Here is a 26,829-nt window from a genome sequence, read left to right on the forward strand (position 1 = left end):
CGGTTTTTACGAAATTTATTTAAAGATAATATTTTTATTAAAAGAATTTAATTTCAGATTTAGTATTTAATATGTTTTAAATTAAATCTGATTTTTGAGTAATGCTCAAAGTAGTTACTATAATTTAGGAGCAGTAACTAAAAACATGCCCACGTCTAAACAGTGATCATGGGATCATGGGATGTTTTGAGGACCGTGTTCCTTGGGGTAAGGAACATCATGGGATAATGGTTTTTCACAAATGCATGTTTTGATTCCCACGTTCTAAATTACTGTCACTATAAATAATACTGTCTAATTAAGTTCCAAATCGTGTCTGACTAAGTGTTTTAGTGAGTTTAACTAATTAAAGTGTCAGTGCCTTCATTCTCTCATAATAGCCATTTGTTCTTTGCTTTCTTACTCTAATTCCACTAAGCTTATTTCGATCTATTGTATTTTGGTTTTTGGGGTAAGGGTACTTTGAGTGAAGTTCTATAAGAGAGAAGCTTTGAGCAAAGCTAGAAAGATTGAGAAAAATTCGAGTGAAGTTGAGAAGAACTGTTGTTAAGGGAACACTGGCTCAGGAATTTGAGTTTAGGAACTCAAGGTGTGGCTCGTAAGTAGAATTAGGTTGCAACAGAGTTGTTTGGCCTAATTAGTGAAAGAGTTAAGTTTAAATTCCCTAGCGGTTGAGGTTGTTTCTTCTTGTTGGGCCCAAGAAGTTTTTCCTCGTAAAAATCCCTTGTGTTTCTTTAGCTTGTTTATTTGTTTAAGTTTGAATTTCCGCAAAAAGTTACGTTTATTTCTACACATACAATTCACCCCCTCTTTTATTGTTCCTAGTGAAATAACAATCGGTATCAGAGCCAGAACTCACGAAAGATAGGAAACCCTATTGAGAAAAAGATCCAAGGAACAATGAATACCACCGAGAAACTCGAGGAAGGTTACCCTACACAAAAGGCCTCCCATGTTCAATGGGAAGTTCTACTCCTACTAGAAGAACCGAATGGAGATATTCATAAAGGCTGAAAACTACCAGGTATGGAGAGTCATTGAAGTTGGTGATTTCGAGGTCACAACTACTAATGACAAAAATGAGGTAATTCTAAAACCCTTCTCTGAATATGACAAAGCTGATTTTGAAAAAATGGAAGTAAATGTCATGGCTGTTAAATTGTTGCATTGCCCATGAACATAATGGGATCATGGGATGCAAATCCGCAAAGCAAATATGGGACTTACTAGAAGTAACCCATGAAGGAACTAATGAAGTCAAAAGATCGATCTAAAATTGATTTACTAATGAATCAATATGAACTGTTCTCCATGAACACTAAGGAAAGTATTCAAGAGATGTTTACTCGTTTCACTAACATTATTAATGAGTTAGCTTCTCATGGAAAGTTTATTTCATCAGAGGAATAGGTTCGAAAGGTTTTTAGGAGTCTTCCTAAGGACAGATGGATGGCTAAGGTCACTGCTTTACAAGAAACCAAAGATTTCACTAAGTTCAATTCGGAACAGCTGGCTGGGTCACTTATGACTCATGGGCTTCACCTTGACACTAAGTATGGTAAAAGCTCCAAATCAAAGTCCACTGCTCTCAAAGCAGATGATGAAGATGACTCTGACTCAGAAGAAGAGGAAGCAGCTCTCATGGTTCGAAAATTTCGAAAGATGTACAGGAACATGAAAAATGGGAACTTTAAAGGTAAGACTAAAAAGTTTTCTAACAAAGCTGCTTGTCATAAATGTGGAAGTACAGATCACTTCATCAAGGAATGTCCACTTTGGGAAAATGATAAAACCAAAGAAATGAACAAAGAACGGTTTGCTGAAAGGAACAATGAATCAAAGGCACCTTTCTCTAAGGCAAACGTTTGAAAGGCAATGATAGATGCTTGGGGAGATTCAGAGACGGAAGAGGATTAAGAAAAACAAACTGAAGAAACTGCAAATCTTTGCCTCATGGCAAATATTGATGAAAAAGAAGATGAAGAGAATGTTGAGGTAAGCCAACATGGACTTGAGTTAGACCTAGATTGCAAAACTAGGGCTGAAATATATAATCTTCTTTATGATGCAATTCTTGAATGTAGAGATGAACGTGAAAAACGTGAACAAACTGAACAAGCTCTTAAAGTCTGCAAAGAACACATAGAATGGCTTAAGAAAATGAGAACAGATGTTGAAACTAGATTCTTTAATTTGTTTGACAAAAACTTAAAAATCAAAGAATATTATGAAAGTGTGAAAAATGAAAATTATCTAATCAATTTAGAAATTTCACACTTGAAGGAGTTTGTCCCTGTTCTAAGTTCCTTTGATATTAGATCAACCCCTTTGAAAGGATACAGAACTGAGATCGAAAATTTGAATAAAGATAAAACTGTTTTGAAGGAACAGATCTGTAATCTTAAGAAGGAACTGGTTGTTGCAAGAGGCAAAACGATGGTTGTTCCTAAGTGGATTGAGAAACCACAGACCAAGAGAAAAGAAGGTCTTGGTTTTGAAAACTACAAGAAAAGGAACAAGACCAAGAAATATGTTGACCTACCTAGCGATAAATTCTGTATGTATTGTGGAAAGGTAGGTCATTACATAAACCAATGTCAACTAAAAACTGAGATGATTGGCAAGAATATGAAGATAAGTAATAAAAAATGGGTTGTCAAATCAAGTCCTTGATCATTAACATCAAAACTAAGAAAGTTGTCTTGGAAGGAACAAGGAAAGGGAACACATATATTGTGGATCTTGATCTTGTTCCTAAAATCAACTTAACATGTCTTAGTGTAATTGAAGATGATTCACTCTTTTGGCATAAGTGTCTAGGACATGCTAGCTTCTCATTACCTGACAAACTTAAATCAAAAGATCTCGTATTAGGATTACCATCTATAAAATTTAATATTGATCAAGTTTGTGATGCATGTGCTCGAGGAAAGCAAGTTAGATCCTCTTTCAAATCTAAAACTATAGTAAGCACCACTAAACCATTAGAGCTAATTCATATGGATTTATGTGGACCAATGAGAATTCAAAGTAGAAGTGGAAAGAGGTATGTATTAGTTATTGTCGATGATTACTCTAGGTATACATGGGTTATTTTCCTCTCTAGCAAAGATGAGACTTATGATGAGTTCCTTGTCTTTGCTAAAAGAGTTCAACATTTGAGTGGTCATAAAATAATGCATATTAGATCCGATCATGGTAAAGAATTTGAAAATTATAAATTTGATGACTTAAGCAGAGATAATGGCCTGGATCATAATTTTTCTGCCCCTAGGACACCACAACAAAATGGTGTTGTAGAAAGGAAAAATAGAACTTTGGAAGAAATGTCTAGAACTATGTTAATTGCTAGTGAACGTTCAAGGAAATTTTGGGCTGAAGCTGTTAACACTGCTTGTCACATAATCAATCGTGCCATGATGAGACCTATCATAAACAAAACTCCTTATGAGCTTTACTTTGGGAAGAAATCCAATATCACTTATTTCAGAACATATGGCTGCAAAAGTTTTGTTCATAATAATGGGAAAGATAATTTTGGAAAATTTGATGCAAGGAGTGATGAAGCAATATTCTTAGGATACTCATCACATAGTAAAGCTTATAGAATTTACAATAAAAGAACTATGTGTGTCGAAGAGAGTATTCACATAATCTTTGATGAATCTGATAAATTCAATCCAAGCATACAGGTTGATGACTATGAGATTGGGTTGATACAACCAAGTGAAAAAAATGCAGATTCAAATGAAGAAGAATTAAAAGAGTAAAGGAACGAAGAAAATGAAAATACTCACAACAATGATGTTCCAGTTCCTCAAGGTCAAGGAGTTGTTTGTGTTCCTCAAGACGAAGGAACTGAGTCTACTATGGCTAACAGAGTAACAACTGATCATAGCTCCTCATCTACTCAAGGAACTCACGAGGAACAACCTGTTCCTATAAGAGACTTTCAACCAAAACCTTGGAGACAACCAAAGTCACATCCAATGGAACTCATATCAGTGACATATCAAAAGGTACGCAAACTAGATCTCACTTAAGGAATTTTTGTGCATTTCATGCGATCCTATCAATGATGGAACCACGAAATCATGAAGAAGCCCTAACTGACTCTGATTGGATCACTGTTATGCAAGCTGAATTAAATGAGTTCGAAAGAAACAAGGTATGACATCTAGTTCCTTCTTCTAACAACAAAAATAATTGGCTTAAAATGGGTGTTTAGAAATAAACTAGGTGAGTATGCAACCGTAGTCAGGAACAAAGCTAGACTTGTTGTAAAAGGTTATAATCAACAAGAAGGAATAGACTATGAAGAAACCTTTGCTCATGTAGCTAGATTAGAAGCCTTTAGAATTCTAATTGCATTTGCTGCTTATATGGGATTTAAATTATATCAAATGGATGTTAAGTGTGCATTTCTAAATGGCTATTTAAATGAAGATGTATATGTTGAACAACCTCCTGGATTTGAAAAAATAATCTCCAAACCATGTCTACAAGCTTGACAAGGTTCGTTATGGGTTAAAGCAAGCGCCTAGATCATGGTATGAGAGATTATCTAAGTTCCTTTTAGAAAACAACTTTAAAAGAGGGAAGGTGGATAAAACCTTGTTCCTAAAATCGAAAGGAACTGACATTTTACTTATTCAAATATATGTTAATGACATCATATTTGGAGCAAAAAATGAAACATTATGCAAAGAATTCTCGAATCTCATGAGTAATGAATTTGAAATGAGTATGATGGGTGAGTTAAATTTCTTTCTTGGGTTACAAATTAAGCAAACTGAAAAGGGAATAATCGTTCACCAACAAAAATACATAAAGGAACTGTTAAAGAAATATGGCCTCGAAAACTCAAAGATAAATCACACTCCTATGGGAACTTCAACTAGATTAGATGAAGACTCCATAGGAACAAGTGTTGATCAAACAAAATATAGAGGAATGATTGGTTCACTTTTGTATCTAACTGCTAGTCGTCCAGACATAGCTTTCAGTGTTGGTTTGTGTGCTAGATTTCAAGCTAATCCCAAGAAATCTCATTTATCCGCCGTGAAGAGAATTCTTAGATATCTTAAAGGAACAGATGATCTTGGACTCTACTATCCAAGAAGTGACACATTTGAGTTAAAAGGATATGCTGATGCTGATTATGCTGGAGATCTTGTAAATAGAAAAAGCACATCAGGTATGGTTCAATTTCTTAGTCATAGTTTAGTTTCTTGGAGCACCAAGAAATAAAACACAGTCGCTTTATCCACTGCTGAAGCAGAATATGTAGCTGCTGCTGCATGTTGCTCTCAAATGCTTTGGATAAAGCAACAACTATGTGACTATGGAATAAACTTTAATTGTGTTACTATTTATTGCGATAATACTAGTGCCATTAGTATTTCAAAAAATCCAGTGCATCATTCAAGAGTTAAGCATATACATATCAAACATCACTTTCTAAAAGAAAATGTGGAAAAAGGATTGATTAAGCTTGAGTTTTGTCAAACTGAAAATCAAATTGTTGATATCCTAACTAAGCCTCTACAAAGAGATAGATATGAAAAATTAAGGCTCGAGTTAGGTTTAATAAAATTTAAGTAGTTGTTCTTATTCCATTCCCCCATGTTTGAATTAATTTGACTTACTCTATGTGATAGGAAGTGATTGTGATTGATTGCCTAAGACCATTACAAAATAAGATGTTAAAAACATAAACATGAATTCAAAGGAATAAAACAACTCACAAATGTCACATAATACTCTCCTTACTGTTCCTAAGTTAAAGAAGCATGCATAATATGAAGAACGTTGATATGTAGCATAAGTTGTTCCTATAGCACAAGTTCCTTAGCTTTTATTTTATTTCCAAAATTAAAAATCCATAAAAATCCAAAAAGGTCTAAAAATCCCAAAAATATAGGAATCAGATTTAATTAAATCATGATTCTCATTTATCTGTTTTTCGCTTATTTTTTTAATTTTTATCTATTTTTCCGCGTGTAACTCTTCACCTACTGTTACATGCATTTCTTCTCCTTTATTTCATCCCAAAACCGTGTTCCTTAGTCGCTTCATCTTCACCATTGTTTATCCTCTTCACACCTCTTCACACACCATAAAACCCCAAACTCACTTCGCAAAATGGCAAAAACCTCACGCAATTCACCTTTTATAAACACAAAATCTCCCAAAACCTCTAAAATGGAAAACCCTTCTTCTCCTACCAAAACCCTAGAAGCCGAAAAAATTCAAGAAACACCCATGGTGGAAGAAGAACAAAAATTAGAACAATTGTGTAGTTGGCTATGAAGCTTTAATTAATTCTCTCCTTCATCACTTTAAAGTAAAAATAACCGGATGGCCTACATTGGGAATTAAGCAAAGAAATATCCTAAATGAGAAAACACTTCATGGTTTGGATCTCTCTGTGCAAGAGGGAGTACTAACTCAAGGGAGAACTGCTCCCAGTTCCTCTAGCAAGAGGAAACTGCCTAGGGCAGTTGAAGAGGAACTGACTGACGTTATTTTGGAGGAACAAGTTCCTGCTCCCACTGAACCAAAGGAACCGAAACCTAAGAGGCACAAAACAATAGCCAAAAAGCCTACCCCTCCTGTTCCTAAAAGAGTTAGGCAGAGCTCTAGACTGGAAATTGCTCAAACTGTCCCTGTTCCTTCCAACAAGGACTCTCCATTAGTACTTTCTAATGCGGAGGAACAAGAACATAACTCTCCTAAGGAACCAACTCCTCCATCCTCACCAAAAATCTCTGTTCCTCACACAAAACTCTCTTCCAGCTCTCCCTCATCCTTCTCTGTTCCTTCTAGCTTTGAACAGTTAACGGATGAGTTGATTGGTCCCAATCCCTTCTCCACCACCTTTACTGATCTTCCACCACCACCACCTTTTCTTCCTCCCATTTATACCACCACTTCTCCATCTGTTTCTACTCCAGGAACTGATGGTCCTTCAAAAGAAACCACCCCAGTTCCTCCACCAAAACCACCTACTGCCTCTGGTTCTAAGGGTGAGGAACAAGTTCCTTCTGATGATTGTGGCTGGGTAAATGAAGTTTGTCTTCCTGCACAACACATGATTAAATTTTATAATCACCTTCACTGGACTTTAGATGCCAAAACTGATAAGATGCTAAGTTTAATGAAAGTTCTTAGTGATACGGTGATTGATCAACAGAAGAAGATGGAGTCAATGTCCCAAGCCCTTGAGAGTTTGAAGCAGCGAATTGGTAAACATCATGGAGAGGTGATGAAAAAATTGGAGGATGTGGTTGAAGAAGAAGTTGTTGAGGAACATCATTCCCTTTCCCTTCCTAGTTCTTAGTTCTTGTTCTTCTTCGAGGAACAAGACTTATTAGCTTTATTTTCTTTTTCTTTCTTTGTCTATTTTTGTACTTAAAGGAACAAGTGCTATATATCTATGACTTTTGCTATTTTATTTTCGTTTGTGATTTTTGTGCATAATTTCTTACTTGGAATGGCTAGTATTCTGTGATTGATGTTTGAGCTAGTCTACCCTTTGACTATTCTAACTTAACAATTTTTTTTGGTGCTTGGTCATGGTCTCAAGTTCTTGATCACAATTCACGAAATCACGCAGAGTTTGCTCTTTTTGAAGATGACAAAGGGGGAAAAGATTAAGGAACAACCTAAACATAAAATAAAAACTAAAAACATTAAAAACAGTTTTTAAGGTAAATAAAAAATCAAAATTAAGATACTTTAATCATGTTTTATTTTTCATTTCCTGCGTTATTATTTTGTCTTTTTCATTCGCTTATATTATTTGTTATTTCCTTAGTCTGTACCTTTGTTGTCATCATCAAAAAGGGGGAAATTGTTGAACCCTAGTTTTGATGATGACAAAGGAAAGAAGATGCAAACTAAGTAGTGGACTAACGAGTTATTTAAGTGCATGAATTTCAAGGTATCATTGAAAATAACAAAGAGAATACTAAGTCAAAGAAGAAATCAATTTTGGATTTTGAAGACTTGTGATGATGTTTTCCTAATTGATACTGGATCAGCATTGGAGCAAGAAGAATAAAGCGAGGTATTTTATTTCTAGTTCCATTGTAAAGGAACGAGTAATATCTCATAGTATACTTAATATTTTGGGAAGATTCAAGTTGGAGATAAAAATTTGGCTCGATAGCTTTCCAACGCCTGATCAAAAGCTCGATTCCGATTAGAAACAGATACGATCATCCATTTGAAAATGAGCTGACGAGCTAACGAGCTGACAGTATCGCGCGCGACCACACCTGTAATTTTGCGTGTAGCCAGCCACATGCAAGACGCGTTGTATCATTAATGATTTTACATTTCGAAATGCTCGTAGAACCCGTTTTTTATGATATTATTTATTATGTATTAGATGATGGCATCTAAGTTGCTTAAACAATTTTTTTTTTGTAAATTTATTCGCAAATTTGTATTCGCTTGAGCAACTGTTTATTTCATAGAACTACTATAAAATATTTTTATTTTATTTAAAAAAAAAACCAATCTATTATTTTGCCTAGAAGTTTAGAACCCCAAAAAATCAGTATCGGGCCTGTGAACATGTAATTTCATTACATAACTAAAACCCTTATAATCAAAAGGCAAGCATTCAATCTTACCGACGTACCAAGAAAAGGGATCTACATTCAACTATATCCAATCAAACTCCCAAAAGCCATCCCTATCCCTGGATAAGATGTGTTGTTGGAGGAAATACAAGCAGAGAAAACAGAGCAAAAGCAACCAAAACCATGTTTTATGTTTAAATTTTCCATTCTTAACCTTTGAATTCTCAAAAGCACATGAAAGCAACAATAAAAAATTCACAAAATGACTACATCTAAACCAATATCTCTATTAAAGTAGCTAAATTCGAAGAAAAGATTTACCCCAACATTTACCAAGATTAGAAAAGTAAAATTAAACGATGGAGACCTTAGCACCAGCCTCTTCAAGCTGCTTCTTAGCATCTTCAGCATCATCTTTAGAAACCCCTTCCTTCAATTTCTTAGGCAAACCCTCAATCAATTCTTTAGCCTCTTTAAGGCCGAGGCTAGTCAAAACCCTAACAGCCTTAATAACAGCAATTCTAGCATTGCTAGGAACTTCATCGATGGAGACATCAAACTCAGTCTTTTCCTCGACAACAGGTGCAGCATCGGCACCAGGAGCACCAGGAGCAGCGACAACAGCAGCAGGAGCGAATGATGCGGCTGAGACACCCAACTTGTCCTGGAGCCAGTCGACGAGAACCCTGGCTTCTTCCAAAGTGAGGCCGGACAGCTGAGTGCCCAGTTGTTCGATTTTCTCAGGGGCCTCAACGGCAGAAATGGGGCGCAAACGGGTGGTGCGAGTTGAGGAGAGAGAAAGTGGGTTGTTGTTGCGGAAGGGGAATTGGAGAGGTTGTGGGATTTTAGGGAAGGTGGAGGGAGTAGAGTGGGAGGAGAGAGAAGGAAGGTTGAGGGTTGAGAGTGTTGCTGTTGCCATTTTTTCTCTCTTGTTTAGGACTGAAGAGAGGAAATGAGAGGATAGATTGTAGGATAAGAGAGTGAACAAGGATAGGAGAATAGTAGTCAGTAGTGACTGGTGGGGGAGAGTATATATATTTAAGGAGTTGTTTGGGTCGAAGAAGATGAGGGGATTAGATTGGATTTGACGATAATGGGCCGGAGAAGGTGTTAAATAATTGCTTTAGATATTGAGGGGTACTTGGGAAAAAAAAAGCATATTGCGGGGCATTCCGAGAATCGAACTCGGGACCTCTCGCACCCAAAGCGAGAATCATACCACTAGACCAAATGCCCACTACTTAATCTAGATGTTTGTGCAAGGGATAATGTCCTATTCCAAAGTTGTTTGATTATACCTTTACAGGTATGAAGTCGACTCTATTTAGGAATTGAGATTGGTTCAAGTGGTAAGTTTTTCAATCATCTCTAAGAAAAAGTTTAGGGTTCAATTCCTATTTCAAGTATTTGCTTGGGATTTAAGAGGAGAGGAGGGTTGAAGGTATCTGACTTGTAATAGACCTCTGGGTGGGGACCCTGTGCGAAGGCAGCCTAGAGAATTTCTTCTTATCATTTTTTTTTTTGAAAAAGAAGTCGACTCTATATTCTTAGTTTAATACTTCCTCCGTTCCATAATAAGTGAAACACTTACTATTTTAGAACGTTTCAAAATAAGTGAAACATACCTTAAATGGAAAAAAGAAAGTGACAAAATGACAAGAGTGCCCATCACAAACTTGTGTGGTTTGTTTTTCTCTCTCCTCCTTTTGATAGTGAAAAGGGTATTTAATGACTTTTTGGCTTTTGAAAGTGATATTTATTAAATCTTGTGTCCAATTCCTATGTTTCACTTATTATGGAACGGAGGAAGTATAACAATACAAATATGTTATTGTTATAATATTATTGTGGAGACATAAGTATGTCTTTTTCTTTTCTTTTTTGGTAAGTAAGTAATTGTATATCTCCAAAAAATACCATGTACACTATATGTCCCTAGTGAAAGGACAAATTAATTAACAGGCCACAATAGGCCTTAGTACAATCAAATTACAAAGCATCCACCCATCTAATGTCTACACTGCTCCACTTTGCATTATTACACATATTGATTCTATTCTTCACTATATATTTTGTATCTTTAAGAACGTAATCTACGTTGTACACTTTAGACAACCAATAGGCAGTATTCCTATTCCTCCAAATCTGATAGATTGCAGCAGCGATCACAGTGCACATAATACTCTTCCTCAGCTTGGAACCACTATAACTGCTTCTAATCCATCTAAACCACTGTTGTATGGATCTAGTAGCATAGTTAACATCCACCCAGATTAGAAGCTTCTTAATCAATTCCTTGCTATACACACAGTTGAAAAACAAATGTGCATGACTTTCTGTTTCAGCTCCACATAAGCAGCATCTATCATCTGGATTGATATTGAATTGATACAACTTGTCTTTTGTTTTTAATCTTGCTTGGATGCCTATCCAAGCTATGAATTTATGTTTTGGCAAGCTCATTCTGTTCCATATTGCTTTTGCCCACTGGACATTAGGCTTGCCTTCCATGAGTTTCAGATAAACACTCTTGATAGAGTAATTATGCTGATTGTTCCACTGTGACATCCCTAGCTAAACCAGCTCATTGTTTATCTTACATAACAGCTTCATTATCCAACTTGCTCCTATTGGTGCTTGCCACTCCCACCAGTTATTTTTCTTCACATACACAGTATGGACCCATTTCACCGAGAGTTCATCTTTTTTACTTCCTATATGCCACACCAACTTTCCAACAGCAGCCGTATTCCATTCCTTGATACTTCTGAAGCCTAAGCCCCCCACCTTCTTATGATCACACACATCAGCCCATTTAGTGTGCCTAACTTTCTCCCCTATCGGTTTCCCACTCCATAGAAAGTTTCTACAAATTGAGTTAACAACATCCAAGATCGAGCTAGGGAGAATGAATATTTGAGCCCAGTAGCTATGAATGCTTAGTAAAAGAGAGATTCCTAGTACTTCAGCATACATCTGATTATACTAGTCATCTTCTCCACTAAGGCATCACATTCACTGGCTTTCAACCTCTTAGAGTTTATATGAACTCCTAGCTATCTGAATGACAATTGTTCATGTTTAAACCCTGAAAATTGTTCAATCCTTGCAACTTCATTGTTGTCCATGGCAGTGCTATAGAATGCTGATTTCACTAGTAGAAAAATCTCAATTGCTCCGGTTTTTTGGGCCGCAAATGCTCCGTATTGCATGCGTAGCAGACGCCATACGAGCATTTGAGACTCTTACAAATGCTCCGGTTGCAACCGAAGCATTTGGCAACACAAATGCTCCGGTTTTCCTTAAAAACCGGAGCATTTGCTCTACCAAATGCTCCGGTTTTTAAGGAAAACCGGAGCATTTGAGGCCCAAAAAAATTAAAAAAATTTTTTTTTTTTGCTTTTTTTTTACACTAAATTAATACATAATCAATTATATATAGGTAAAAAGTTATATTTCATATATTTTTGTTCCTGAATACAAGAAATACTACAAATAAACAACAATTGCAAATTAAAAATACAATTATGGGTTCAAAGAAATACTACAAATAAACAACAATTGGCTTCTCTGGCAACAATTGTTGCAACATGTGGACTGAGTGCTGCTTTGGCTGATACAAAGAGTCATAAAATGCAGGATAAATCAGCTGTCAGTAGCATAGATTACTCCATTAATGAAGTGAGAGGACAAAGCTGCCAGTAGAAGAGCCAGAGTTACCCAGTTTAGACAAATTTCTGGTAAAAAAATTGACAAAGCTTGAGAAGGAAGTGCAAGAAGCTAAGAATGCTACAAAAACCGAGTCTAAAAGAAATGATGATAAACAAGTTTTTGTTGACAATAAGACAGACCCTGCTAAAACTTCTAGTGCATCATAGGGAAAAAACATACATACATATCAATTATTACTAATAAAAAAACTACCTAACTATATGAAGAAAAGTGATATACATGAAATGATCATCTTAAAACCACATATAAACTGTAACCTATAACCTTGAAATTAAGGCCAGAAAAATCACAAAGTGATACTAGTTACTGACAAAACAAAGAAGATTTATGAAAAAAATTAAGCAATAGAAGTAAGTGAGAAAGGAAGAAAGACAGTACCTTTATAAAGAGTTGTGCAGAAGATAATCTAATTCAAGATGAAATAGCTGTTGCAGCACCTGCAGACGTGCCCAACGAAGCAGCACAGCAGCAACAACAGCAGCAAAGAGCGCTATAAAACTTTTGTCATAGTGTAATAATAATACAAACACATAATTACAGGACTCACTTAATTCTCTGATCATCCACATAAATATTTATTGAAACTATATATAATATACTCCAATTAATGGGGAGTGAGATATAACATTGTACCTACGATGATGAGACAGATATATATACCTTCATCTTACACAACTTATAGAGCCCTATTTCTGGTTTTCTTATTCGCCTGCAAATTAAAAAATTAATTAGGAGGGAATAACTACTGAAACCATCAGCAAGGAAATATGAGCAAATTCGAGATGAAAGAGTTTTGCAATTTCTTAAGAAAAGCAATTTATAGAGCCCAACCTGACTTCTCGAATAAGAAAAAATATCAATAAAGTAACAAGCAAAAGCTACTTCTAAAACCTAGGTATAATATAATTAAAGACACAAGCTACTTTCTTTATCGATGAGTAAACAAAAAAAAAGAGATAACTTTCAAGCAGCAACTGTAGAGAGAGACAAGCGAGTGGAATAAATACTTTTGGCCCGCGAGAGAGACCTTGCTTGTGGACCGACAGAGCGAGCTGTAATGGTAGCTAGTTGCTTCAAATCAACAAATAAATGTAAAGCCAACAAATTTAAAACGAAGTTAAGACCATATCGCAGCACATGGGGTGCTAGTAAGCTAAGATAAAGAGAGGAGGCCATTAAAAATTAAAGACCTTGAAAAATGAATAACGTATACATCATAGTATATAACATTAAAGGATTTACTTTAACCATATTACATGAAACTCCATGCACTCAAACAAACTAGTTTACTGTATGACCCCTTATTTTTCTTCCATAGAAGAGAATACCCTGCCAACCTTTTGCATCCCCAAGGATCTTTCTTCTTCCAGCCACCATCAACACATATAAGCACAAAGTAGTGGTCATCCTTCTCAAATAGAACAATATAGAACCAGAGCTGTGGAGAATAAATACATGTACACATTGTATATCTAGAAAGAAAGTATTTATCATCCTCATTCAAATACGATGCACAACATTGAAAAGGGTTGCACTGCAAATATCACAACTTTTGGCAAAAAAAATAAATAGATAAATCTCCTGAACTTATGCACAAACAACGAGCAAAGTGAATCAGGTACTGAAGAAACAAGAACTGCTAGCCGTGATTACTATATACCCAAAATCTATGGTCTTACACTACCATTCAGCACGTCCCGACTGACAACGTGATTTGCATTGAACCCAATCCAACCAAAAAGAAACATCGGCACAGTCTTTTAACTAATTTCACCACCATCTTAGAAAAGCTCAGGAGTTCTTCTGTTATAGGGACTAACAGACTGACAGTCCATCATCTGATGCTTTTCTCTTCGCTTGCTTCCTATGGTAGGATGTCATGACTCACAATAAACTCTTTCTCCTACCCAACCATATCTTTTCTTCTCTTGGCATTTACCACTTCTTAGGACCATCCTTGATATTTGTTCCTTAATGAGGGGGCCCTTAACAAACTTTATTTAGACCATCATTTCCTTAGACTCCCTTGCAGCACTCTGAGATTTGAGAAACTATCTTTAAGGCAAATATTTTTTTTTTTTATAAATATGAACGAAAAACGTCATCCCTATGAAGAGGGAGAAAAATCGTTTGCACTTTTTATCTTATTGCATGCTATAACTAGTATACTGATTTCTGAATATTAGGATGGGAAAAGGCAGAAGAAGAAGCAGCTACCCTGAAGCAGCAACTTGAAACTGAAGTACAAAAAAAGTCTGCTCTGGAAGCCCGAGTAAGCCAACTCCATGAAGCTCTGAGAGAATGTGTGAGGCAGCTTAGACTTGCAAGGGATGAGCAAGAAAGAAAGATAAATCAAGCTGCTGCTGAGAAAACCCATGAATTAGAACATGCCAAAACCAGGCTCCAGGACCAGCTTGTTGAGCTTGAGGCCCTAGTAGAGAGTTCCAGAATGAACTCTCCTGATCTTAAACTCCAACATAAGATTGAATTTTTGGAGAAAGAAAATGTTGTGCTTAGACAGGATAAGATTTACAGACAACGTGATTTGCATCGAACCCAATCCAAACAAAAAAACATAATAGAAAGAAATTCACAGTTTCAAATAGCAGCCTTAGATAGCAAAAGTAATATAGAAAATATTATAGCACACGTTTTGATAAGATTTACAGACACTATTGTCATTATGTACGAGTGCGGAAGCTGGAATGGTGAGTATAGAAGCTTAAATAGGTCAACAACTAGGCCATAAATAGACATCAAAGCAACTGACACCAAACTGTACAAATCTTAAGAGTAAAACTTAAACTTAAACGCTTGGAAAAACTTATCCTCACGAATTGATCTATATTGCTGTTTCAATTGGTGTCCAGAAGTGTTCACTTTAGTAAACACCCAAGATATATGAAGTGTAAAGCACATAAGGATTTCGTAGGTTTAAACCTCCTAATTTTACACCCATCAACACCCCATCAAACTACTAACAAGTAAATATATGAAAATTGCAAATTCCAATAATACTCAAAAAGAGGTTTAAACCTCCTAATTTTACTCATTTACATATGAAAATCGCAAACCAAATCAATCCAGCTACTTCGAAATTGCAAATTTGAATACATTACATCAACAAAAAGCTAAAACTTCTCATAATCTTCCAGAATTACTCCAACAAATCAACTTAATTCTACGTCTAACTAAATCAAGCATATTACAGATAAATTTGATTAAACAGATAACAAAGCCACACTAGAACTCCAATCAAACACATTACAGATTAAGCAATCATGAATTCGGCTAATTTGGCACTAATTTTTCAACATCGAAACATAAGAATCGAAAATCAAAACCCTAAATCGAATTTAACTCACCAATCAAGCTAATATGGTCAAATTTAACAGCGGTTGCAGCTCCAACAACACGATTGCGCTTAAATTTCGGGCAAACATCCTCAAGAACGTTGTCATAATCTTCTCTGTCAAGATCAGTAGGGGTTTTGCTCTCTAGGTTAGGATTCAACTTCGCACCATATTTCTTTTCTACGCACACAAATCCATCATTATCGACATGATTGAAGCAGAAAAGAGAGAGAAAGTGAGGAGAGAGAGAAGAAGTGTTGAAACTTACCGATCGAACGGCGAACTGAGGCTTCTGAAATCGCTGCAGCAGCGTCTTCCATAAAAAACTGTTGGTTGTTGTTCACGAAAAGCTACTAATATATGATGCTCAATTTGAAGAAACTGATAACTTGTTTTACAACGAAAGACAAAAGGCCAGAAAACCCTAAGTCGATGAAGAGAAGTTCAGAAACGAAAATAGGAGGCAGAGAGGAAAAGAGGAGAGAGAAAGGGGATATGTATGGGGTTTCTAATTCCAATGAGTAAATAGGGGGAAAAGAGAATAAATAAGTAGAAAAATTTTATTAAAATAGACAAATGCTCCGATTGTTTTGAAAAACCCAAGCATTAGTGATTTTTTTTTTAAAAAAAATTAGAAAGGTTGTCAAATGCTCGGGTTGTTTAAATAACCCAAGCATATGTAAAGTAGCAAAAGAAGTTTTTTCCACTAGTGTTTGTTGTTGTTAGTCTGAAGACCAGATGTTTCTGTAAAGAGCCTCAACCCTTGTAATAGTAGATATGCAGAAATAGCCTCTCCCTTACAAAAGAGAAGCAAATCATCTGCAAAACACAGATGGTTGATTCTCATGCTTTTGCAGCCTGTGAAGTACTTAAATTCCTTCAAATCACCCAGATAGCTTAGGATTCTTGTCATGTAATCCATACACAACACAAATATCAAAGGAGACATAGGTTCCCCCTGTCTGAGTCCCCTCTTTGCTGCAAAAAAACCTTCAGTTGATCCATTGATGAGCCAAGTGAACTTGGGAGTGGTAATACATTCCATCACACATTTGATGAAATGTGTAGGAAATTTCAAGGCTTGTAATGAATCTCTCACAAAGCTCCATTCAATAGAATCATAGGCTTTTTTTTACATCTACCTTCATGAGATGCCCCTTTACTTGATTCCTAGGCTTCCTAAATCTCTTCACCATATCTTGACATAGTAGAATATTACTTATAGAGAACGTATTGTGTTGGACTCGTCCGACCATAATCTTGGTCGGACGACTTTCAGGTGGTTCCAATTTTTTTTCAGGTGGTTCCAATTTTTTTCCAGGTAGTCTTCATTTTGTTTTCAGTTAGTGTTCTTTGTTTTTCAGTGGGTTTTTGTGCTTCAGTTAGACTTACTTGAGTTTCAGTTGGTCTTTATTCTTTTTCAGGTAGTCTACATTTTTCTTCAGGTAGTCTTCATTTTGTTTCAGTTAGTCCATTATTTCTTTCAGTTGGCCCATTATTTCTTTCAGTTAGTCCAACTGAAAGAAAAGAAAGTCTAACTGAAAGAAAAGAAAGTCTAACTGAAAGAAAAGAAAGTCCAACTGAAAGAATAGAAAGTCCAACTGAAAGAACACAAAGTCCAACTGAAAGAAAACAAAGTCGAACTGAAAGAATAATTCGACTAACTGAAAAGAAAAATTCGACTAAATGAAAGAAAAATTAAACCAACTGAAAACATTCAACTCAAACAATAAACAAAAATCTGGAACATCCATGGCCTCCCCATGTGACTGGTGCCGCTGTTTTCATCAAGTCCTTGCACCATGACTGGATACCTTCTATGATTAAATCAACATTGATGACAATAGTCCAAAAAAAGATCTTACAACTTACAATGATGCAACCAAAATCAACATACTTTTTCTTCTTTTTTTGCTCAGCAGGACCAAGGAGCCAACTTTATTGAGTTTCATCAAGTTGTCATGAAGAGGAAAGAGCAGCGCAATCGTAGTCTTCAAGGTTTCAACTACGATCATCGTCGGTTGCTGAATTGGCTGCTATTTCTAGTGGTCCTCCCCATCGATCAAACTGGAACTCACAGAGATCTAAGGGAGTTTACTTTGATGGAGTATGACAAATAACTCAGGCGGAATCGCAAATCCGCACAACACTGGTGTAGGGGAGATAAGTCCAATCAAAGCACTTGATCCGAGTTAGTCCGACCAAATGTATTGTGTCAGACGGTCTGACACAATACTTTCACTTACTTATAATATTCCTACCAACAATGAAAGCACTCTGATTCTGAGCCACCACTTCTGGAAGCACCAGACTAAGCCTTGAGCAAATTACCTTGGTGATGACCTTATAGATTACTGAACAGCAGGCTATAGGCCTAAAATCACCTACAGATGAAGGACATTTAACTTTAGGAATCAAAGTAATGGCAGATACATTGATTTCCTTCAGTAATTTACCACTCCTAAAGAATTCTTTAATAGCTTCTACCATATCCAAACCCAGAATATTCCAACTTTTCTTGAAGAAACAGCTGGAGTATCCATCTATACGTGGTGACTTATCATCAGGAATAGAGAAGAGGGCCTTCTTTATGTCATCAGCACTAAACACCAGATTGAGCATTTCTTGTTGAGCATCAGATAGAGTACATCCTTTCTCAATAATGGCACTCTCAACTTGCCTGACCTTGCCATCACTTCCAAGCAACTCATGATAGAAATCTAAGAAAGCTGCAGTAACCTCTTGAGAACTATGTGCCCGGGACCCATCGCTTTCTTTATAGTATTAATTCTATTCCTATAACCTTCTAGCTCTAATACTCTGGTGGAAAGTTTTAGTATTGTCATCCCCCTCGGGAATCCATCTGATTTTGGCTTTCTGCCATAGAAATTGAACATAGTTACTATATGCAACATGGTATTCCTCTCTAGCCTTCTTTTCAGCATCTCTAAGGACCAAATCTTCAGGCCTACTGTACATATTCTTCTGGGCTTGAATCGTGGTATTATACTTGAGATAATGTTGATGGAAAACATCACCAAACTGGCTATTGTTAAGCTTTTTAAACTCTTTCTTCAAGAGATTTAATTTGCTAACAATTTGAAACATCTTAGTCCCAACCACAGTCTGTTGCCATCCATGAATCACTAAGCTAGAGAAATCCTCAGCTTGGCACCACATGTTAAAAAACCTAAAAGGCTTTTTCTTCACTTCATTGACAAATGATTTAAGTACCAAAGGGCAGTGATCATATGCACCCTCAGAATAAATCATTACGTCAGTATAACACCATTCATTAACCCACTCTTCATTCCCTAGCACCCTATCTAATTTGTACAAAACTCTATCAATCCCTTCTTGTTTGTTATTCCTGGTATAGAACTGCCCACTTGCTTTCACTTCAGTCATGTGGCACCTTTGCATACACCTCTTCATATCCTCAATTTCTCTTTCTCTGACAGGCTGACCTATTCTATCTTCAATGTTCATAAGAGCGTTGAAATCTCCTAAGATGATCCAGTGAGAATCAATCTTAGTACAACTTACTAGATCACTCCATAAATCCCTCCTGCCTAACCTATCATTCAAGCCATATACAAATGTACACTGAAACCTTTTTCCCCCATTAATCACTTCAACCTTAGTGTGTATCAACTGACTAGTACACCTAAGGATATTCACATTGAAAGCACTAGGATGCCAACCTAGAATTATTCTGCCATTGCCATGCCATTGGTTGTTAGTTGTGATGCACCACCCTGAACAAACATTAAGATAGAAGTCTCCTAAGGAAGGAGCTTTTATCTTTATTTCTAGGAGACTAAACAATCTGATATTGTGAGAAATTAAGAAATTTCTCACTTCCACTTGCTTTTTCATATTATTTAGCCCCCTAACATTCCAACTAAGGATACTATCCATTCATGGCAAGGGGTTCTCCCTCCCCCTCACCATAATGGACCTTATCTACATTGGACCCTTTGCCTTCAACAACCTCCTGTTCCTCTTCTTCTTCTACCAATACATCAAAAGAGTTGCATGTGATGATAGGTTCTGGTCTCTTCTGGGGACCCTGAGTCTGTTTCTGAGCCTTTTGAAACCCATCTGCATCAACTTTTTCTACTGGTTGTTTAGGTCTCCATTTTCTTTGTACCTGGACCTTTAGCCCATTCTTACAATTCACCTGAGTATGACCTATTCCTTTGCATCCTTCATAGGAAATAGGCTTCCATTCATACTTTACAGCTTGATTCATAATTACACCTTTTTCATTCTCAAAACTGATACTATTAGGGAATTCCTGATTCATTGTAGCTTCAATCATAATTCTTGTATACATCAACCTCTCTTTGTTAATTGTAGCCTGATCAAGCTTCAATGGCCTACCAAATCCCGCCACTAATTTGAATAGGCATTTTTCTCCCCAATATTTCAAATCCAGTGCAAGAAGTTGTATCCATATTGGAACTATTTTTAAAACCTCCTTCTATACATTCATTTCAGAATCCCACTTCTTCACAATAAGTGGTTTCTTATCAAAGAATTGAAATCCATCATTCAATACAGAATTACGTTGATCAACGTTAAAGAACCTAACAATGAATACTCCTTTATTCATAGCCACAACTTTCTCAATCCCTTTTTTCTCCCAAATTCTTCGTAAACACCCATCCATCACAGGAAATGGAGGATTAGCCCCCAATACATAACAAACCACAGAAGAATTCCAGTATTCAATCTCATCTTTTACATCATCAAGTTCAATTTCAATAGCAGATTCCACTTTCTTTGTCACTCTGATCACATCATCAAATTCAGGTAATAAGTGACGAGTATTACCTCCATCATCAATTCTTTCTTGTGATTTCTTTACAATTGATAACCATTCAGATAGCGTCTCCTTTTCTTTAGATTGATTCTGCAATTCAATCAAAGAACTCCGAGGTGTTAATGGTTCCTCAATCTCAGGGGGTTGAATCGTCATTGATGCAATTCCATGAAGCTCCGCTAGAGATTTGTGTTTCTGACCAGTTACCGGGCTCACATGTCCCTTCATCCTTCCTTGATTTTTGTTCTTTCCATTAGATTTCTTCGAATTTGCCTTTGATTTTCCTGCCATGGCGACGGTGTAGGATAAGAAATGGGTACATAAGTATGTCTTTCCTTTTAACAATTGAAGATGAACTATAATGTCATCCTACTTGGTACAGGCTTAAAACCTTATGCAAAAGCTTTTTGAGTCAAAATATGTTCTAAAGTCCATTTGAAAATGAAGGCCAATTTCAAAGTCCAATTAATTATTCATGATAATTAATTTAATTTACAAAATAAATATTTTATTAAAATATATTCATAAAATCATATTTTATTATTTAAATCCATTATTCAATGATAACAATCAGTAAGAAAAGATAAGTCAAAACGATTATTTAAGATAAAACTTGAATTTAAGCAAAAAAAAAAATCAGAAATGCGCAATGGTATTGCACTAAGCTCGACCAGCACGTGGGACGTGAGGCTCATGCATGGCGAGCAATACCCATGCGTCTGGCGTATACTCATTGCATCAGGCGCACATCCGTTGCTCATAGCACAACCTTCATATACTTCAACATATCTACACACTGAAAAAAACCCTCAAGAATCTTCATTTTTCATATTCAAAAGAAAAAATTAACAGGAACATCCTCAACTATGGATGTTCCGTCATTTTCAGTCTCAACTAAGGATTATTTCTGAGTAGTCCCAACAATACATCATTTTTTACAAAAATGTTCCCAACAGGTTAATGACCTGCTACAATAGGTAAAATACGCTTTTTCTATTTTTTTTTTCCACTGCCTATTCAATGCCTCCCACAACCTAGCACACCACCCCACCGCCCAGCACCACCACTAGAGCTACTAGAACCACCCTCACCTACAAAAATGGTCGCTCAACCCCTCTCCATTCCCCCCGCCACCCCTCAACTTCTCCCTCCCCTACCACCCCTCCTCTTCCAAACTAAGCATTGCTTGTGCTCCTCTCCTCTTTGAGCTACTGATCATTGCTACTGCCTCACTGTCATGATCATTAATTTTGATGCTTAACTCTGTAAATATCATGTAAAAATGAAAATTAGTTAATTAGTCATTAAATTTGATGTGAATTAGTTATCAAATGTATCATTGTATCTACGTTAATGGGGTGGCTCGGTGGATTATCCATTACAAAAAAGGGTTATTTAAGAATTAGATCAAGAAAATCTAGCCACACCATTAAGAAGCCACTGACAAAAGTGATCATGACAGTTAAATGTGTAACACCCCAACAATTCTCTATTTTTCAGAATTTCTTTTGAATATAAAACTTAAAGATTATCAAAGTATTATCGTCCGTGTGATAACGTATCGGCTTATTCAGAATTTTGCGTCGAAAATAATGAAAATAAACTTTAGAAAAAAACTTAGTCAAGCAAAAAGTCAACTCTAAAAGTAAAACAATGAAAGAGTCAAAATCAACCTCAAAAGTAAAAGTCAACCACAATAGTCAAAGTCAACTATAAAATGTATGAAGTCAAAATAAAATGTAAAGTAAACACAAGCTCTCTAAAACCCGAACCCATGATGCATCATCTTCAAACCTGTAATGGCCGATGCACTATTGATCCCGAGAGACTACTCACCAAATGGACCATCACATGATCAATAAGACATAGCCATGATCAACACATACACACAAAGCACGTAATCAGCATAACTGAGTACTACATAATAAATAAATAAACCTAACTTGATATTAATAAATATTAAGCAGGGATAAATAATAATATAATAACATCATAGAGTACTTTTATTGAACTAAACTCCACAACTAATAGATTAATTAGTTTAGATGGAATAGTCAAACGAGTTGTCTAAACCAAAACCAGTCTTCAATCTAGAAGATGAAGTACAGGGGCGACTTCGTACTCCCCTGACCTACGATATTGAGGAACCTTTTTAAAGTATCAATAGGACACAATGAGCATTCCGATCCCAAGAAAATCCATAGGCTACCACCATATACTCTAACTCATGCTTGTCCAACACTTCAAACGCGCACAAATCTAAAGCTATTACTATTCATGTTTGACTTTACATGATTAATAATTTATTCACTGTTATATACAAGGCTTATCTGAAATTTATGTATCTTCCTTGTAGGAACTAATTTCTTTCCTTTGCAGAGCTGTATGAATCATTCTTGTTGTCCAAATGCAAAAGCTTTCAAGAGAGATAATGTATGTATAGTAGACTTTCCTTATTGATAGCTTGTGTTTATCTTCTTAGTTCATGTGAAGATTTCATGCTTTCTAATTCCTTTCAGACATTTACATAGAATATGAATTTTTCTAGTTGTGAGCTCGTGCATATATCTATGTAGTGGATGTTGAGCAGAGAACATGTCGTACCTTAAGGGGTAAACTGACCACCCTTATGAGATGTGGATTAGAGAGTTTGAGAGGATTTTTGGGGCTCTGAACTCCTGAGAGTATGAAAGTAGGTCAAATTATACTATTTCTGAAAGATAAGACTGACTTATGATGGAAAGAAATATGAAAATAGACTTAGTGTTGTGGAAACTTAATTGGGAATCCTTTATTGATGCTTTAGAGGAAAATTTTACCCTGCTTTTATGAGGAAACTGAAGGTCCAAGAGTTTATCAACCTTAGGATGGGGAGCATGACTATCTCTAAGTATTATTGCAAGTTCGTAGCACTGTCTAGATTTGCACCTGAGGTTGTAGCCACTGAGGAGCTTAAGGCTCAGAGGTTTGAGCAAGGTTTAACTGATGAAATTCAATTGGGATTAATAGGTGAGACCTTTACATCCTTAGATGTGGTGTATGGGAGAGCTTCTCATATTTATGGTTTGCAGACAAGGAGAGACAAGAAAAAAGGGGTAGTAGGAGAAAAGAGGAAGGATTATTCCATTGCTGGGGGAAACCAAGGGAACTTCAAGAAAAACCGAAATGGTAATGGGAATTTCCAAGGGAGGATTAACTAGGATAATCGCAAGGGTAAACCTGAGAGAGTGCATCACTGCAAGCTATATGACAAAAACCATCTTGGGAAAGACTGTAAGGGGGAATTAGTGACCTGCAACTACTGCCAGAAGAAGGGTCATAGGGAGTATGAGTGTTTCGCCAAGCATGGTAAGGATCAGAAGAGTCAAGGGAATGGTAACCAGGTTAGGTCAGGGTCCAACCAGTCAGGGAACCAGGGTCCTAAGCCTGGAGGTCAGTAGAATAATTAGGGAAACTATAGTAAGCCTGCAAATGAGAACCCCAACCAGAATAAGCCTGCGGAAAAGATGTATGTGATGAGCCGAAAGGAAGCTGAGAAATCTGCCGACGTAGTTTCTGGTAATTTTTCTATTAACTCAGTCCTTGTTAAAACATTGTTTGATTTAGGGGAAACTTATTCTTTTATATCGTCATCTGTCATAAAGAGTCTGGGGTTAGTAGACTTTAAAGTAATTGACTTGTCTATCAGCATTTCTACTGGGGAAATCATAAGGTGTACTAAGTTGTTTAAAAACCTACCTTTGAAGATAGGAGGATGTGTCTTTCCGTCTGATCTAATAGAATTCAACTTGGGAGACCTGGATGTGATTCTTGGAATGAACTGGTTGAGTATTTACAAGGCTAATATTGATTGTGAGATTCAAAAGGTAGTGTTGAGAAACCCTTTGGGAAAGTTAACCTCCTATAGACGTTTTGGGAAACCTAAGAAGTTTGGAGTTATCTCTGCCATGCAAGTGAGGAAATTGATGAGAAAGGGGTGTGAGCTATTTTTCTGTAGTGTGCAGGATGTGAGTAAGGAAGCGGTTAAAACTTGAGGATGTCCCATAGTGAACGAATTTATGGATGTGTTTCCAAGTGAGATTTCAGGTATGCCACCTGCTAGAGCTGTTGAGTTCACTATAGACTTAGTTCCTGGAACTGCACCTATATCTAAGGCACCCTATAGAATGGCACCTCCTGAGATGAGTGAATTGGAAGTACAATTGCAAGAGCTCTTAGATAAAGGTTATATTAGGCTTAGTGCATCACCTTGGGGAGCTCCTGTGTTGTTCATGAAGAAAAAAGGATGGAAGAGTAAGGTTATGTATTGACTATAGGGAGTTGAACAATGTAACCATAAAAAACAAATATCCCTTGCCTAGTATAGATGACCTATTCGACCAAGTGAATGGAGCGAGTGTGTTCTCAAAGATTGACTTAAGCTTAGGATATCATCAACTGAGGGTAGATGATAAGTATATACCTAAGACTGCCTTTAGAACGCGTTATGGTCACTATGAGTTCAATGTAATGCCATTTGGGTTAACCAATGCTCCAGCTATATTTATGGATTTAATGAATAGGATCTTTCATGAGTTTGTAGACAAGTTTGTAGTGGTTTTTATTGATGACATTCTAATATACTCGAGGAATGAAGCTGAGCATGATGAGCACTTGAGGATTATTTTGGAGACATTGAAGAACCAATTATATGCCAAGTTCTATAAGTGCGAGTTTCGTTTGGAGAAAGTAGCGTTTTTGGATCACTATATGTCTAAGGAAGGAGTCTCAGTAGATCCTACTAAGATTCTAGCTGTGAGTGAGTGGCCAACTCCAAAGAGCGTGTCAGATATTAGAAGTTTCTTAGGTCTAGCTGGCTATTATAGGAGATTTGTGAGAGATTTCTAAAAAATAGCAATACCTATGACCAACTTGATGAAAAAGGAGTCGAAATTCGAGTGGAGTGAAAAGTGCGAAGAAGCCTTTCAAATTTTGAAGGATCGTTTAACCTCTGCACTTGTTTTAACCCTACCTGATGGGAATGAGGGATTTGAGGTATATAGTGACGCTTTGAAAAATTGTCTAGGATGTGTGTTATAGCAGAATGGGAAGGTAATTGCATATACATCGCGTCAATTGAAACCTTATAAGGGTAATTACCCTACCCATGACCTAGAGTTAGCTGCCATAGTGTTTGCATTGAAAATTTGGAGACATTATCTTTATGGAGCAACTTGTAAGATATTTACAAACAATAAGAGCTTGAAGTACATTTTCACTCAAAAAGACCTAAATATGAGGCAAAGAAGATGGCTCGAGCTGATAAAGGATTGACCTAGATATCAGTATCATGAAGGGAAAGCAAATGTGGTTGCTGATGCCCTAAGTAGAAAATCGAGTCATAGCTTGAGTGCTTTGATAGTCCATGAGGAGTTGTGTCGAGATATGCAAAGGCTGAGCTTAGAAATCTTAAATCCTGGGGAAAGTGAGGCTAGACTTAGTACTCTTTCTTTGGGTTTGTCAGTTTTCGACGAGATCATTGAGGGTCAAGTTGGTGATGAACACCTAGATAAGATCAAGGAGAAAATGAAGCAAGGAAAGGAAGCTGACTTTAAGATTCATGATGATGGGAGTCTAAGGTTTAAGGGGAGGTGGTGTGTACCAGAGAAGTGCAATGACCTTAAGAGACGCCTTATGGATGAGGGTCATAACACTCCATATTCTGTGCACCCTGGAGGTGATAAATTGTACAAAGACCTTAAGGTTATCTATTGGTGGTCAAATATAAAGCGAGAGGTACGTAGCTAAGTATGTGTCTAAGTGCCTAACCTGTCAGAAGGTGAAGATAGACCATAAGAGACCTATGGGAAAGGTTCAATCGTTAGAGGTCCCTCGATGGAAGTGGGATTCTATTTCTATGGACTTTGTGACTGCCTCACCTAAGATGAGAAATGGAAATGACACCATTTGGGTTATTGTGGATAGATTAACCAAATCTGTCGTGTTTATACCTATTAAGGAGACATGGAAAAATAAGCAGCTCGCTAAGACTTACATTAAGCATGTGGTGAGACTACATGGAGTTCCAAAGGACATTATTTCTGACTGTGACTCTAGGCTTCTATGGAAATTTTGGAAAAAGGTCCAACTAAATCTTGGGACAACATTGAAAATGAGTACAACCTTTCACCCTGCGACTGATGGTTAGACTAAGAGGACTAATCAAACTATGGAGGACATGTTGAGAGCATGTGCGATCGATTTTCAAGATAGTTGGGAGGACCAATTAGATTTGATTGGGTTTTCTTACAACAAGAGTTATCATGCGAGCATATAGATGGCACCT

General features: G+C 36.6%; 3 protein-coding genes and 1 non-coding gene across 4 annotated transcripts; all 4 read right to left on the bottom strand.

The window, feature by feature from the left end:
• Positions 1 to 8,777: 8,777 nt before the first annotated feature.
• On the bottom strand, positions 8,778 to 9,610 carry LOC104906671 (50S ribosomal protein L12, chloroplastic). Its single transcript, XM_010695457.3, has one exon. It carries the CDS (start codon positions 9,508 to 9,510, stop codon positions 8,944 to 8,946), a length of 567 nt encoding a protein of 188 aa, XP_010693759.1. The 5' UTR covers positions 9,511 to 9,610; the 3' UTR covers positions 8,778 to 8,943.
• Positions 9,611 to 9,755: 145 nt separating this feature from the next.
• Positions 9,756 to 9,827, bottom strand: TRNAP-UGG (transfer RNA proline (anticodon UGG)). The gene has a single exon. It is a non-coding gene; the product is annotated as a tRNA-Pro (tRNA).
• A 753-nt stretch (positions 9,828 to 10,580) lies between these two features.
• On the bottom strand, positions 10,581 to 11,159 carry LOC104906699 (uncharacterized). Its single transcript, XM_010695490.1, has one exon. It carries the CDS (start codon positions 11,157 to 11,159, stop codon positions 10,581 to 10,583), a length of 579 nt encoding a protein of 192 aa, XP_010693792.1.
• Positions 11,160 to 15,110: 3,951 nt separating this feature from the next.
• On the bottom strand, positions 15,111 to 19,985 carry LOC104906698 (uncharacterized). The gene is made up of 5 exons (XM_010695489.2): positions 19,628 to 19,985; positions 18,480 to 19,434; positions 17,923 to 18,371; positions 15,689 to 15,856; positions 15,111 to 15,202 (listed from the first exon to the last, which is right to left on the bottom strand). The coding sequence occupies exons 1-5, from the start codon at positions 19,983 to 19,985 to the stop codon at positions 15,111 to 15,113; spliced, it is 2,022 nt and encodes a 673-aa protein (XP_010693791.2).
• Positions 19,986 to 26,829: the final 6,844 nt, after the last annotated feature.

This window comes from Beta vulgaris, chromosome 4 (genome assembly GCF_026745355.1).
Source record: "Beta vulgaris subsp. vulgaris cultivar EL10 chromosome 4, EL10.2, whole genome shotgun sequence".
Lineage (NCBI taxonomy): Eukaryota > Viridiplantae > Streptophyta > Magnoliopsida > Caryophyllales > Amaranthaceae > Beta > Beta vulgaris.

What these genes read in the sequence shown, in the direction of transcription:
- LOC104906698 (XM_010695489.2), bottom strand. Translation starts at nt 19,985, where the DNA reads ATGAATCAGGAATTCCCTAATAGTATCAGTTTTGAGAATGAAAAAGGT. An exon ending in TGTTGGTAGGAATATTATAA is followed by an intron (nt 15,857 to 17,922) that starts GTAAGTGAAAGT and finishes TTGTGTGCGTAG; the next exon opens with AAAAGAAATATGGTGCGAAG. An exon ending in TGACCATATTAGCTTGATTG is followed by an intron (nt 15,203 to 15,688) that starts GTGAGTTAAATT and finishes TGTTTACTAAAG; the next exon opens with TGAACACTTCTGGACACCAA.
- LOC104906671 (XM_010695457.3), bottom strand. Translation starts at nt 9,510, where the DNA reads ATGGCAACAGCAACACTCTCAACCCTCAACCTTCCTTCTCTCTCCTCC.
- LOC104906699 (XM_010695490.1), bottom strand. Translation starts at nt 11,159, where the DNA reads ATGTCACAGTGGAACAATCAGCATAATTACTCTATCAAGAGTGTTTAT.